The sequence below is a fragment of the Carcharhinus amblyrhynchos genome, chromosome 9 (genome assembly GCF_965287045.1).
Source record: "Carcharhinus amblyrhynchos chromosome 9, sCarAmb.v2.hapA, whole genome shotgun sequence".
Classification (NCBI taxonomy): domain Eukaryota; kingdom Metazoa; phylum Chordata; class Chondrichthyes; order Carcharhiniformes; family Carcharhinidae; genus Carcharhinus; species Carcharhinus amblyrhynchos.
Window position 1 is genome coordinate 57,445,028 of NC_137332.1, and position 15,982 is coordinate 57,461,009.

The window sequence follows — 15,982 nt, forward strand, 5'->3', positions numbered from 1 at the left end:
ATAATTTCCTCCAACTAAATTTTAGGCAAACCAAGCTGTTGTCCTTAGGGAAGGACCTGATCTGGCTGACGAGTTAACTCCAGATCCACACCAATGTGGTTGAACCTCACCCATACTCAAATGATCTATCAAGCCTCGCTGTTGTACCAAACTGCTACAAAAAAATTAAAAAGGAATAAAACCCTTCGATCCACCAGGCTTTGATGTATGTGAAATGGCAACAGGACACCATATCATGTTGACCCTAAAAAGTCTTCCTTACTAGCATCTGGCTATATCAGTATGGCTATATCAGGTTGTTGCTCATGTAGTCTGTGGGACAGCTCTTCCAATATGACCAAAATTGGAAGAGCTGTCCCACAGACTACATGAGCAACAACCTGATATAGCCATACTCACTGAATCATATCTTACATTGTGTCCCTGACACCTCCATTACCACCCCAGGATATATCCTGTCCCGCAGGATAAATCCACCAGAAAGTGCCAGCAAAATAGTATATAATCAGGAGGGAGTTGTCCCCAGAGTCCCTATGAAGTCTCATGGCTTCAGGCCAAATCTGGGCAGGGAATCCTTTTGCTGATTACCACATACCACCCTCGCCCCCTAAACTGATGAATTAATAATCCCCCATGTTGAAACACTTGGAAGTGGGTAGCAAGGGCACAACAAATACCTTGGGGAACTTCAATACCCATCACCGAGAGTGGCTCTTTTGCACCACGACCGACCAAGCAGACCGATTCCAAAAGGGCATACCTGTAAGACTGGGTCTGCGATGAGATGGAGAAATCTACTTGACCTAATCCTCACCAATCCACCTGACACAGATGCATCTGTCTATAACAGCATTGGTGTATACCATTGGCCAGTGCTTACGGGATGAAGTCAGAAGTAATCAGCTTTGACAAAGGGTCGTGAACTTGAAACATCAGCTCTTTTCTTTCCTTACAGGTGCTGCCAGACCTGCTGAGATTTCCCAGCATTTTCTCTTTTTGTCTGAGGAAATATAAGAACATAAGAAATAGGAGCAGGAGTAGGCCATCTAGCCCTTCGAGCCTGCCCCACCATTCAATAAGATCATGGCTGATCTGTCGTGGCTCAGTTCCACTTTCCCGCCCTCTCCCCATAACCCTTAATCCCCTCTCTTATCAAAAACCCATCAACCCGCGTCTTAAAAATATTTAGCGAGGCAGCCTCCACCACTTCAATGGGCAGAGAATTCCAGAGATTCACCACCCTTTGAGTGAAGAAGTTCCTCCTCAACTCCATTCTAAATCGCCCCCCCTTTATCTTGAGGCTGTGCCCCCTAGTCCTACTGTCTTTTTTGAGCGGGAAGAGTCTCTCCATCTCTATCCTATCCATCCCATTCATCATCTTATACGTCTCAATGAGATCTTCCCTCATTCTTCTAAACTCTAACGAGTACAAGCCTAGTTTATTCAGCCTCTCCTCATAGCTCAACCCCCTCAACTCCGGTATCAGCCTAGTAAACCTCCTCTGCACTCCCTCCAAGGCCAAAATATCTTTGCGCAGGTGCGGCGCCCAAAACTGCACACAGTACTCCAGCTGCGGCCTCACCAATGCCCTATATAGCCTCAGCAAGACCTCCCTACTTTTATATTCAATCCCCCTCGCTATGAAGGCCAGCATCCCATTCGCCTTCCTGACCACATGCTGCACCTGCAAGCTGGGTTTTTGCGACTCATGCACAAGGACCCCGAGGTCCCTCTGCACCGTCGCCTGCTGCAGTTTTTCGCCACGTAAGTAATAGTCCTTCCTACCATTATTCCTACCAAAGTGGACCACCTCACACTTGCCAACATTAAATTCCATTTGCCATTTCCTGGCCCATTCGCCCAGCCTATCTAGATCCTTCTGCAGACTCTCCACACCCTCCGCACAATTTGCCGTTCCCCCAATCTTGGTGTCATCAGCAAATTTCGACACCCTACACTCGGTTCCCTCCGTGCCACTACCAGCTGAAATCTTCAAAGTTGATAGACATTTATTTAAATCAAGACGCCATGCATTTATCTTACAGAATTGGGAGGGAAAAAAGAACCTCTTGAACTGTAGCTGAGAAAATCCTCTCACAGACACAAGGCTGAATTTTCCTCAAATTCAGCAAAGAAAAAGCTGATAGCCGGTGGGAAGAACAATGTTGAAGCCACTGATGGCAATGGCAACATTCTCTGCTGTATGGTGCAGGACTTGAGACTAGAAAAACTTAAAGGACCGCAACGTAATACTGATGGAATGGCCTAACTCGCCCACCCCACCAGCAACCTAGTCAGGGTGCCTTTTTATAGGCTGCCCCTATGGGCTAAGGAGTTCCCCTGGAACCCCACCCCCACCCTGTGCTCCTCTTCCGACACTGCCCCCTGAGCGATGCACTCTCTTGAGCTCCCCTGAGAAGTCTGCTCACCAGGTGCATGCCTTGGGAAACCAACTGTGGTTCATGTCATTCTGCTCCTCACACCGATGTGAATGGATTTTCTGACAGGAGAGTGTTGATTCAGGCATAGATGCCTCATAATTAATGCACTCAAATGATGTTCCCAACAGTGAGCATGAAGAAAGGACAATCACGTCCTGCTTTTACAGTGTGAAACTTGCTTTGAGAGTTCTTGCAAGATTTTCCCCTCACGTCGCCGAACCCACCTGATACAATTGGAAGCAGAAAATCCCAACCTGTGTGCCATTGAACCTTCAAGAGGAACCTCCACTATGGTCTTTATAGCCAGACAAATCCACAAAAAATATTGAGAACAGCACCAGAAAACGTTTGTTGCATTCATTTACCTGACCAAACAAAATCATGAAACTCTGAATTGTGCTTCAGAAATATAGATGTTCAAGAAACTTCTTTGCAATCCTGAAGCTGCTTCATGATGGTTTCACTGCAGTTGACTTGATTCTTCAAAATCTAGGCCAGAGTCGAGCAAAGATGTGTGATAATCCCCCACAATATTTACAGTTCGCCTGACTTTGGCTATTCATGTCATCAAAGATCAAGTGCCCTCCGACCTGAGTATTAGATAGTGCCTGGGTGGAAAAACTCTTTAACCTCATTCACATGTATGCTACATTAATAGACGTACATGATCTACAGTTTGTGGATGACTGTGGTGTCATTGCCCACTCTGCACCAGATATGCAAGCCCCTCTCCATCTCTAATTCTGCGTGCAAGGTGTGTCCTTGAATGTTGCCAAAACAAAACTCTCGTTAACCCACACCTGGTCAGCCAAATATTCCACCACCCACATCTGCGCAAGGAAAGACTTCAGAATATGTTGAGCGCTTTTCATTCTTTGGCAGCCATCTCTCTCAAAAAGCTGCTATTGATGAAAAGATCTAGTATCACTGGACATTATCTGGATAGCCAAAATGATTAGACAACATCCTTAAATCAAGGCGCAGCTGACAACATGGCACCACCGTGCTGAATGGAATAGAAAAAAGTCTCCAAAATCTGACATCATTAATTAAAGCAAAGCCGAACACAAAAGGAAATCTCAATCCCAGGAAGCTGCTGTGGGTGTTCCTAAGTGAATGTCCTAGGCTGAGCCTGTAATAACTCCAAGGAGGCGAAAGTCCTGTCATCAAGTTATTTTATTTACACCATACATCTATTCTAGTAAGCCAACCTCATTAGCCTGGCTGAAGTCATCATAGAGCCATATTCAGTAGTTTCATTAATGTCTCCATCATAAGATCGGAAGTGGAGATGTTTGCTGATTGCACAGTAATCAGCACCATTTGTGTCTACTTAGATACTGAAGCAGCCATTCAGGCTTGGGCTAATAAATGACAAATAACATTCATGCCATACTAATACCAGGCAGTGACCATTGCCTCCCTTGATATTCATTGGCAATGAATCCCCTAGCATTATTGCCCTGGGGATTACTGTTGTACCTATATGAACCAGTCCTATAAATACCGTGGTTACAAAAACAAGTCAGAGGGTGGGAATTCTGCAGTAAGTACCTCCGATCTCTCCATTTATTTGACACAAATCAGGATTACGATTGCAGTTTCAACAACACTCAAAACTCCGCTCCATCCAAGACAAAGCAATCCACTTGAGTGGCACCCCATCCACTGCCTTAAGCATTCACTCCCTCCATAATGAAAGCAAATTACCGCGGATGCTGGAATCTGAAACCAAAAGAGAAAATGCTGGAAAATCTCAGCAGGTATGACAGCATCTATAAGGAGAGAAAAAAGCTGATGTTTCGAGTCCAGATGACCCTTTGTCAACTTTCACCATTCCTTCATTATCAGTAGGTCAACTTCCTGGAACTCTCATCCAAACAGAACTGTAGGTTTGCATAAACTACAATGGTTCAAAATGACAGCTTAACACCACTACCTCAAGGACAATTAGAGATGGGCAATACATGCTAGTCTTGCCAGCACTACTCTCATCCCAGGAAAGAATAAAACAAAAAGGTTTTAGCCACAAACTAGATACTTTTTTGCCATTGAATCCAACCATCACCTTGGCCACCATCATGGGCTGAGCCAGTCATGGATCGTGTTTGACTACAAACTTGAGTTTCTAACCCTATATCACATCTGACTACTTCCATCTCCATTGCACCCCCGTCTCATCCCCCAGCCATACCTTTGTCACCTCTAGCCTCAATTATTCTAACACTGCCCCACGCAACCTCCTTATGAATTTCAGCTTATCCAGTATTGTTGTCCATGTTGTGTCCTGCATTGACCACACATACTCACTGATCTGGTTTGAATTCCAGTCACCCAACACCCAAATTTAAAATTCAGATCGTTTTATATTCCTCCATTGTCTTGTTCTCATTAATCTCTGACCAATCCCCATACTCAAAATTTGTATTCCTCTGATTCTGACGTCTTGTGCATACCATCTATTACCTCATGGCGCTCTCCTCAGTTACCTAGTTCTCACTGTAGAATTCTGTTAAATTTCTCTGCCAGTCTACCTTACACTTCTACAATACCCTCCTTAACCAAGCCCCTTAATCTCTCTTTTTGGCCCTGTTCCATATTTTTCTTTTGCACCTCTGTGAAGCAGCCTACTCTGCTCAGTGTAAGTTTTCATTAACATCAAACCCTTAGTTATATTAACTTAACATGGATTTAACATTAGCACATTTAATAATTTTAAAACTTGCTGGCACCTGTGAAGGGAAATGTTAACTGACAACTTTGTTACTTGGAAAAAAAAATACATCTGTATGGGACCTTATCCTGTTTGAACGTGTTTCACACAATGAATTACTTTGAGATGCAATGACTTGTTATGTCAGCCATTATGTTTTCCAACAAAAATGAACATTTGCAAGAATATTTTCATTCAGCGTATTTATAAGAAGTCATGAATTGAGAAGTACTTTGTAGGTATCATGGTATTTTTTTTAAGTATCTGCCTGATATGATTAATCAAACAATTGTCATAATTAGCTAAGAAATTTGAACTATGAAGACAACAGAACAAATCTCAACATTGATTGCATCTTGAGAGTATTTGTATGTGTGTCTATCTTATCCTTTTGTATAGTTATTTGATTATAACATATTTAGCACAATGATTTTCCAGCTTAGGGAAAATATTGAAAATGCAGAACAGTTCAATCGGACTTTAAACAAGAAAATTAGGTTCACAAAATGGAATGTGATCTCTTCAAGTCCTGTTGAAGATTCCCAGTTGAAACCTTAACTTGTCTATTTAACATGCTGATTAACTATTTATGTATTCCTAGCAATTTCTGATTTTAATTCAGAATTCCAACATTCTCAACTGCACAAAGTACTTATTGTTTTGCAACACATCACTTTTAATTGAAGTTAAAAGACCTAGGATTCTACAATGTGAAGAAGGGTAGACTCTTTGATTGAGGCTTATGGCACGATGACAGGAATGAGTTGTGTTTGCGTAGATGGTTGACCCTTAGAGGATGAGAAGGGGGACTTAGTGGTAGGGGATGGGGAAATGGCTGAGGTCTTGAATAACTTTTTTGTTTCGGTCTTCACGGAGAAGGATGTGAATACTTTGCCGGGTGTTAGAGATGGAAAGGTGGTAGGACTGGAGGGCCTCAATGACATTATTGTTACTAGAGAGGCGGTGCTCGACAGACTGGAGGGACTGATTGTGGACAAGTCCCCAGGACTGGATGGAATGCATCCAAGGGTTCTGAAAGAAATGGCGGAGGTGATAGTGGATGCCTTGGTGGTTATTTTCCAAATGTCGCTGGATTCCGGGGAAGGGCCGGAAGATTGGAAAACGGCTAATGTTACGCCGTTGTTTAAGAAGGGTGCCAGGCAAAAGTCAGGGAATTATAGGCCGCTGAGTTTAATGTCTGTTGTAGGTAAAATGTTAGAATCCATCATCAAGGAGGAAATAGCGAGGCATCTTGAGGGGAATTGCTTGATAGAGCAGACGCAGCACGGTTTCGTTAAGGGCAAGTCGTGTCTGACAAATTTACTGGAGTTCTATGAGGATGTGTCTAGGGCGGTGGATAGAGGAGAGCCGGTGGATGTGGTCTTTCTTGATTTTCAGAAGGCGTTCGACAAGGTACCTCAAGAGGTTATTGCAGAAGGTCAGGGGACATGGAGTTGGGGGTAGGGTGTTAGCGTGGATAGAGGATTGGTTGTCAAATAGGAGGCAGAGAGTGGGGGTCAATAGGTGTTGTTCGGATTGGCGGATGGTGACTAGTGGAGTGCCCCAGGGGTCGGTGCTGGGGCCTCAGCTATTTACCATTTATATAGATGATCTGGAGGAGGGAACCGAGTGTAAGGTGTCGAAATTTGCTAATGACATCAAGATTGGTGGAACGGCAAATTGCGCGGAGGGTGTGGAGAGTCTACAGAAGGATCTAGATAGGCTGGGCGAATGGGCCAGGAACTGGCAAATGGAATTTAATGTTGGCAAGTGCAAGGTGGTCCACTTTGGTAGGAAGGATTATTACTTACGTGGCGAAAAACTGCAGCAGGCGACGGTGCAGAGGGACCTCGGGGTCCTTGTGCATGAGTCGCAAAAACCCAGCCTGCAGGTGCAGCAGGTGGTCAGGAAGGCTAATGGGATGCTGGCCTTCATAGCGAGGGGGATTGAATATAAATGTAGGGAGGTCTTGCTGCAGCTGTATAGGGCATTGGTGAGGCCGCAGCTGGAGTACTGTGTGCAGTTTTGGGCGCCGTACTTACGCAAGGATATTTTGGCCTTGGAGGGAGTGCAGAGGAGGTTTACTAGGCTGATGCCGGAGTTGAAGGGGTTGAGCTATGAGGAGAGGCTGAATAAACTAGGCTTGTACTCGTTAGAGTTTAGAAGAATGAGGGGAGATCTCATTGAGACGTATAAGATGATGAATGGGATGGATAGGATAGAGGTGGAGAGACTCTTCCTGCTCAGAAAGGACAGTAGGACTATGGGGCACAGCCTCAAGATAAAGGGGGGGGCGGTTTAGAACGGAGTTGAGGAAGAACTTCTCCACTCAAAGGGTGGTGAATCTCTGGAATTCTCTGCCCGTTGAAGTGGTGGAGGCTACCTCGCTAAATATTTTTAAGACGCGGGTTGATGGGTTTTTGATAAGAGAGGGGATTAAGGGTTATGGGGAGAGGGCGGGAATGTGGAACTGAGCCACGACAGATCAGCCATGATCTTATTGAATGGCGGGGCAGGCTCGAAGGGCTAGATGGCCTACTCCTGCACCTATTTCTTATGGTTCTTATAGGTTTTGAAAGACCGAGGTCACGATTTTAAGTTGAGGCCAGATTTGGAATAGATGCTGAAAGGTAGTTCCTTGCCCAGAGAACAGTGGACCTCTGGCACACAGCATAGGTGCATTGCTGCACCAGTTCCTGGCTGCGGTGGAGATCACGTTTGCAAAAGATAGAATTTTGTACCAGATTGAACCTTAGTCTTAGTTGCCTAAGTGAGCCAGAGAACAATTTATAGACTTCCCCCACCAAATTGGCCTGAGCTTTATCCTTTTCACCTCTTTCGGGAGCCCACATGGTTGTGAATAGAATGGGTTGTGTGCATGTTGCGATACACAATTGTGTGGACCAGTAAAATTTTTCCTATCCACTATTGATTATATGTTTGTAAAGTACCTTCCAGTAAGTACTATGAATAATGTTTCACAGCTGGGGGTCATTGGAATGGAAGTCATCAGGTGATGAGGAAAACAAAATCTTCCTTTATCCATGAGAAATACACTTGTAGTGATTTGACTTTTCTGCAAAATAACAGGAATGCTTGATAAGGAGCCAACTATTAAAGACAACACCTTCCCTATTTGGATTTCAGTGTGCTGAATATGATCCATGGCAGAGTGCAAGTATTGAATCTGTTCCCAAGATTCTGTCACTGCTGCTTTGAAATGTGCTGCTGGAATGCTTGTAAGCAGACATTAACAATGACTCACATCTGTTTTCAAACATTCTGCCCCCGGGACTGCACGTGGCATTCACAAGTCAGTGGGAAGATCACCAGGACCTGATGTAATTGGGTGGGTTGCAGTCATGATAACAGTCAGCCATCATGAAAGTTAGTTATTTTTGAATATTAAGTAGACCCATTCTTTGAAGAACAAACTCCATATGGTTAGAATACCAAATGCTGTGACTAATCCTTTCCAGTACTTTTTGCTTCATCCTGCACATGTTCCAGTTTTACAAAAATAAGCTGAATTTCTAGCTTAAGCCTTTGGTAGCTGAAGAAAGATTCATCCCAGGAGCCAAACGATGGGAGTGATTTTGAGTCTGTACTCTCCGTCTGCAGGAATGGCAGAGTATGCTCAAAATCTCATGATTCACGCTGGCATGTTTGGGTTCCCATCTTACTAGCCCCTGGTCACTGGAATGGCGTAAAACACACCACAGGAACACAGAAACCTTTTGCTAATAAATTAGCATGTCATTAGCGGGCATTCTCTCTGGGATTTCTCTCCTCACTGGATATCCGTGGATGCTGGCGTGCTGTCACGCCGGTGCCACTTACAAAACGTTCACAGAGACGTGAACCCGTCATGGGGATCTCCCTGGAATTGTAGAGATAAGTATAATCCCAGGTGAGTGGGACATGGCTAAGCATTGGCCTGGCAATGCCCTGACACTGCTCTTCAGTAAAAAGTCTGACAACACCAGGTTTTAGTCCAACCTATTTATTTGATAATATTCTCACTAGTTGTCAGACTTTTTACTGTGTTTACGCCAGTCCAACGCCGGCATACCCACATCACGACTGCTCTTCAGTACAGATGCCAATCCGATCAGGTATGGAGAGGGGGACCTCTGGGACCTGGGGAGAGGATTACTAGGTTCTGATCAGGCCACCCTTTAAAGATGGCACCCCAATCTCTGAACAGTGGGGTTTTGCCAGCAGGTTAAAGCCACATTCTTCTCTCTCTCTTTCCCCCTCCTTCCGTTTCCCCCCCCCCCCCAACCTTCTGTTTTCCTTTTTTCACATATACCTTCATAATTATTTTAAAAATTTCCTTTATTTTGTATCTAACATGCTCACTCTTTCTATTGTAACAATTCTAAAAAAAATTCAGAACCATTTTAATTATCTTTTTGTGCCATGACCCGTACAGACGTGCAAGCAACTTCCAAACAAAAATTGAAAGAAGTCTGTTACCTTGTCACTTTGAATTTCTCCAGAGATTGATCTGATGACTTAGTAGTTAAGATGACACACTTTTGCCATATTTTTATGTTAAACTTAGAGCTGCTATGGAATGAGTTCTCATTTTGGAAGGACAGCTGATTATGCTTGCTTTAAATAATTGGATGACAGCACAATTTTTAATGTTGATTGTGTACGTGTTAATCCCCCATGTGAGAATGAAGGAAGATGTAAGGTCTTGTTAAAAAGCTCATGTGATCAAAAGAAGTTAGTGCCCATCACAGAAGCTCCTTTAGAAACCAAATGCATCATGTGATTAAGCACCAGAATAATAACTGAAAAACCTCCGTACATTGTGACTTTGCAAGTAAGAAAAATGTGGAAAACTGGTCTTCTGACCCTTGGGTAACCAAACTACTTGCAGTCCTTGAACCATCTTGATTTCCATTAGCCTTTTAAATTCAGTAACATCTATATTAATAAGAGAAATGCAGCAAATACCTAGGAAGTAATCTAGATTACAAAATAAAGTTAGACAACAGAACAAATCTCATGTATTGAGTTTGAGATATTTCACTCAATCCAACCCTATTGTCCTGAAAGTCAAGCAGATCTCTTAAACAGTTGTTTGTACACCAGGGTCACTGCTAAAGGTTGGCTCAGCTCCAAGTTTCCAGGAAAAACACTTGATGGATTTTTCCACTTGCCCGAATTTAGTAATGTTTTCTGACTGGCCCATTTAAATTAATCAGAATAAAGATGAGCTTTGATTTTTGTCCCGTTTGTTTCTTGCACTTAGTCAAAACAAAATTACTGTGACAGGTTAATTTAAAAAGTCTAGAAATAAATACTTTGCCAAGTTATTAGAACCAGAGAGAGTGTTTTGAGCACCCCTCAAAGTCTTGGAATATTTATTGTAACATAGAGGCTGTTTGCTAAGAGTCTGTGGCCTACTGCTTAGTGAAAAGCCAAGCCAATTCTTGCATCTGTGTAGTCAGAATTTAAAGCGTTATTATTTTATTATTTATTACAAGGCAAAGTATGTACCATGAGTTTTTTTTTGCACTTAGTGCCTCCACAGAAAATAACAAGCACAATTTTGTTATGCAGTTGATGTTAGAAATCTTAATTTTAAATAGCCCTTGTATGGTGTTTGAAAAATATTTCATTGTCCATCAATTTTCCTCTAATTGCCAGATTATCTGATTCTATCCCCAACTCTCTCCTCATTTTCTCAGTGTAATTTAACTTGTACATTTTTGTATGCTGTTACACTTGTTACAGAGCCAAGAAATCAAAAGAAAGGCACAACCCAAAAACTAGGTTGTGAGCAACATTTTTATCATCCTAAGTGCCTTTTTCCTTCAGATGTAATGGTGATATTTTCATATAATATCTGCTGTTTTTGCAATTGGTTCCTGTATTCTATATTTCATGTACTACCGTAACCACTTGAACACCTGCCATTTTTAAAATAAACTATCTTGTTTCTACAGGATAAACAAATTTCTACCCTATCTCACGCAAGCTGGATTTCGAGTTGGCCGTACCCATTTTGACCCAACAGGTATACGCACAGATGCCACACTGGCACAGTTGAAAGCCATCCTCATGAAGTATAGTGTGCCAACACACACTGATAGTCAGCCTGGAATTCATGGTCATGCTTCAACAGAGCCTATTTCTGAACCTGTGCAAGATTCCATTCCAGAGCTGCTTGAAGTCGATCAGCCCACTGAAGAAGTGAAACCTGAGTCGGGATAAATCTAGCATGATTTTGCATGAACCAAATTGACTGTTGTACTCCTCTATTGAGGTATGATTTGTAGCTTATCACTAAATTGCTGCATCACTGAAGAGCCAATGTTGGTGGCTCGTACATCAGTGTGCATGATGCTCTTAAAATTTATTTTAAGGTTGTTTTTATCATTTTGTATAAAAGAACCTATGGTATATTGTTCATCAGTTATGTACAGGTGTTACCCATGATTTGACTTGATGCTATTGAGTAGTAAACATTGACTTTATTGCTTCTGGAAATACAGCAGTTAACTTTATTCAAGTACACCAAAATTTTTTCCTAATTTTTATAGTAAGCAATAATTCTAAGTCACATACAACTACAAAAACTTGTGTGGTGAGGCTCACACAACTACCGCCTGTTAGTGTGAGCCTCACCACAGGGAAATTGTTTTATGTTTAGAACTTCCATCTAGTTTGTTAAATGAAAAAGGAAGTCAGCAGAAGCATTAACCTGGAAATATTTTTCCCCTTATCTGTTGTATTTACAATTGCTGAAAAGCAGAATTTTGATTCAGGTCTATCTCAGAAACTTTCACATTGAGAGTTCTGTTCAAATTTTAATAGCTGAAGCAACATCTTTGCAGTTTGAGTATGTTTCCATTGAGTGCAGGTGTTTTTTTTAATTTTGGTACGTACTGGGTGAAGTTCTGGTTGCTGCCCCAGTTGAACTAAGTTTCAGAAACTGAACCAATGAATCATTGACAAGTGTAAATGAGAATTTTATTGCTGAGAATTCATGTTCTGTATATGTTTGTGTTATGCATTTCTTACGATATGCAATGAATTAAATATCAGTTCTGGACTAAAATATCTATTTCTCCTTTCAGCTCTTTTACAAGCATGCACGCTTTGATACTTATGATCCAAAATTAGAATAATCACAAAATATTTAGGTAAAACAAATCAGCCATAGAGCAGTCTGTTTTAGAAAAGGGATTCAGCACATTCCATTGCAGCCTGCTTATGATGAACTGTCAGTTTTCAAGGCAGTCTTGTGGTACAGTGTTAGAATGAAATGCATGGCACCATGCAGCTGTGACTCCACCTCATCAGTGTTAGGAGGCATAGATCAGAGGCCAGGTGCTTTTTTTAAACAATAGAGAATTTTTTCCGACCTGCTTAAACATTGTGTCTCATACCTGTTGAACCCCTTGTAAAATGGCACCCGAGTACTCTAATGCCACACTCACCGGCGTGTTTAGGCCCCCCTGTACTGGCATGCAATTCACCACTCTCTCTGAGATCAGCATGGACCATTCTGTTTTATTGCCATTATAACATTTAGTTTTTTTTGAAAAATTCCAGCCATTGATTCATAAATAACAATAAGTTTGATGAATTTGGATTATTATTCATTGTAGTTTTTCCCTTTCCTTCCACTCAGCTATAATTTAGAATGTACAACTAACATAGATTGGAGAACTTCATTAAAAGTCATGGTGGCTGATATTTAAGGAACAAATGTATTGCAATGGTTATACATTCCTTTCTGGTGCAAAAGCACAACAAGAAAAGCAGCCCAACCATGGTTTACTAAATAAATTAAGGATAATTATAGATACAAAGAGGAAAAGTAGCAAACCTGAAAATTGGCCGTAATCAGCAAAGGAAGACAAAGAGATAAATCAAGAGAGGAAAAATAGAGTACAAGAGCAAACTTGTGACGTAAAGGCAAACTGCAAAAGCTTCTAAAATACATAAAAAATTAATGAAGACAAATGTAGGTCCCTTCCAGCCTGAAACAGAAGAATTTATAATTGAGAACAAGAAACTGGCAGAGCAATTAAAAAACTACTTTAGTTCTGTCTTCACAGAGGAAGTCACAAATAACTTCCCAAAAATGCTAAGGAATTAAGGATTTACTCCTGTGGCTATTTTCTGTGTTTCTATGACAATGGTTTGATACACTCCTGTAGAGTTGATCAGGAATAATTGTTTTAGTTCAACATGTAAACTTTGAAAAGTTAATGGTTAATGCTTCCATTTGAAGAAACAAAGTACTATCTCTGTCAGTGACCAAATGTTCATGATGCATTAGGAATTATGTGTAAATAACAAACAGGGAAGAATCAGTGATGCAGTTTTATTGTTACTGTGCAATGCTCTGCTCTTTTAGGAGACAAGATCAAGAAGTACAGAATGAAAATGAGAATAGCTTTAAAATAATCCGTCCAATTCTGTTAGACATCTTAAAGTTAATTTGTTGGTCACAAGTACATAAGAACATAAGAAATAGGAGCAGGAGTAGGCCATCTAGCCCTTCGAGCCTGCCCCGCCATTCAGTAAGATCATGGCTGATCTGTCGTGTCTCAGTTCCACATTCCCGCCCTCTCCCCATAACCCTTAATACCTTTGCTTATCAAAAACCCATCAACCCGCGTCTTAAAAATATTTAGTGAGGCAGCCTCCACCACTTCAATGGGCAGAGAATTCCAGAGATTCACCACCCTTTGAGTGAAGAAGTTCCTCCTCAACTCCATTCTAAACCGTCCCCCCTTTATCTTGAGGCTGTGCCCCTTAGTCCTACTGTCCTTTGAGCGGGAAGAGCCTCTCCACCTCTAACCTATCCATCCCATTCATCATCTTATACGTCTCAATGAGATCTCCCCTCATTCTTCTAAATTCTAACGAGTACAAGCCTAGTTTATTCAGCCTCTCCTCATAGCTCAACCCCCTCAACTCCGGTATCAGCCTAGTAAACCTCCTCTGCACTCCCTCCAAGGCCAAAATATCCTTGCGTAAGTACGGCGACCAAAACTGCACACAGTACTCCAGCTGTGGCCTCACCAATGCCCTATACAGCTGCAGCAAGACCTCCCTACTTTTATATTCAATCCCCCTCGCTATGAAGGCCAGCATCCCATTAGCCTTCCTGACCACCTGCTGCACCTGCAGGCTGGGTTTTTGCGACTCATGCACAAGGACCCCGAGGTCCCTCTGCACCGTCGCCTGCTGCAGTTTTTCGCCCCGTAAGTAATAGTCCTTCCTACCATTATTCCTACCAAAGTGGACCACCTCGCACTTGCCAACATTAAATTCCATTTGCCATTTCCTGGCCCATTCGCCCAGCCTATCTAGATCCTTCTGCAGACTCTCCACACCCTCCGCGCAATTTGCCGTTCCACCAGTCTTGGTGTCATCAGCAAATTTCGACACCTTATACTCGGTTCCCTCCTCCAGATCATCTATATAAATGGTAAATAGCTGAGGCCCCAGCACCGACTCCTGGGGCACTCCACTAGTCACCAACCGCCAATCCGAATAGCATCCATTAACCCCCACTCTCTGTCTCCTATTTGACAACCAATCCTTTATCCACGCTAACACCCTACCCCCAACTCCATGCCCCCTTACCTTCTGCAATAACCTCTTGTGAGGTACAAAGTAGACTTACGTTAACACTGGAATGAAGTTACTGTGAAAATCCCCTTGTCACCACACTCCAGCGCCTGTTCTGGTACACTGGCTATGCTAAATTTTCCCTATGTACCTAACCAGCATGTCTTTCAGACTGTGGGAGGAAACCAGAGCACCTGGAGGAAACCCACACAGTCATAGGAAGAACATGCAAACTCCACGCAGACAGACCCAAGCCAGGAATCGAACCAGGTCCCTAGCCCTGAGACGACAGTGCTAACCACGATGCCGTCCCATAAATACGTGGAGACTCCAAATCAGAGCTAGCAGTGGGAAGTGGATTTTAAAAGGAACTTTGGCCTCTTTGTAAGCTTTTCGGACAGCTCCTCTGCATCTTGCAAAAATAAGTTAACAGCCTGGCCAGGTTTGCTAGCTCTTCCCTTTCACTAATGAAAAGGCAGGTCCTTTAAAATAAATGTCTGTTCATACTTAAAAAAAACAAACCAAAGCCACCTGTTCTGGGTGCTATTACACTGAAACTAGAGTAATTCAGCTTAATCTTGCCAGAAAAGCCTACCATGTTCTGAGCATTGTGCATCATTCATATGTCATGTAACAGAATGAGGAGGGGATGATATGTGCTTTGCAGGTTTATGAGGCCTCTGTATCTGCTATAGGTGTACATAAAGTCTACAAAATGTCAGAATGACCATGGCTAGACCTAGTCCACTCCTCCACTATATCCAACATCTTTCCTGTCACTCATGGCACCTTCCCATACAATCGCAAAAGATGTAACACCTGCCCCTTTACCTCTTCTATGATCATCATCCAAGGTTCAAAACACTCATTCCAGGTTGAGCAGCATTTCACACATACCTCTTTCAATTTGGCGTATTGCATTTGCTGCTCCCAATATGGTCTCCTCTATATCGGAGAGAACAAGCATAGACTGGGTGATCGCTTTGCTGAACACATAAGAACATAAGAACATAAGAAATAGGAGCAGGAGTAGGCCATCTGGCCCTTCGAGCCTGCCCCGCCATTCAATAAGATCATGGCTGATCTGTCGTGGCTGATCTGTCGTGGCTCAGTTCCACTTTCCCGCCCTCTCCCCATAACCCTTAATCCCCTCTCTTATCAAAAACCCATCAACCCGCTTAAAAATATTTAGCGAGGCAGCCTCCACCACTTCAACGGG

At 42.6% G+C, this 15,982-nt stretch overlaps 1 protein-coding gene across 2 annotated transcripts in view; it reads left to right on the plus strand.

Annotated features, from left to right (window-relative positions):
* Positions 1-12,219, plus strand: part of trmt1l (tRNA methyltransferase 1-like) — a 51,055-nt gene extending 38,836 nt beyond the window's left edge. The window contains exon 16 of one of the 2 annotated variants that reach the window (XM_080195732.1): positions 11,118-12,219. In XM_080195732.1, coding sequence (XP_080051858.1) covers positions 11,118-11,385 — 268 coding nt within the window. In that variant the 3' untranslated portion in view covers positions 11,386-12,219. The remainder of the gene's footprint in view (positions 1-11,117) is intronic. The other variant, XM_080195733.1, reaches the window with a different exon arrangement.
* The last annotated feature ends 3,763 nt before the right edge of the window (positions 12,220-15,982 follow it).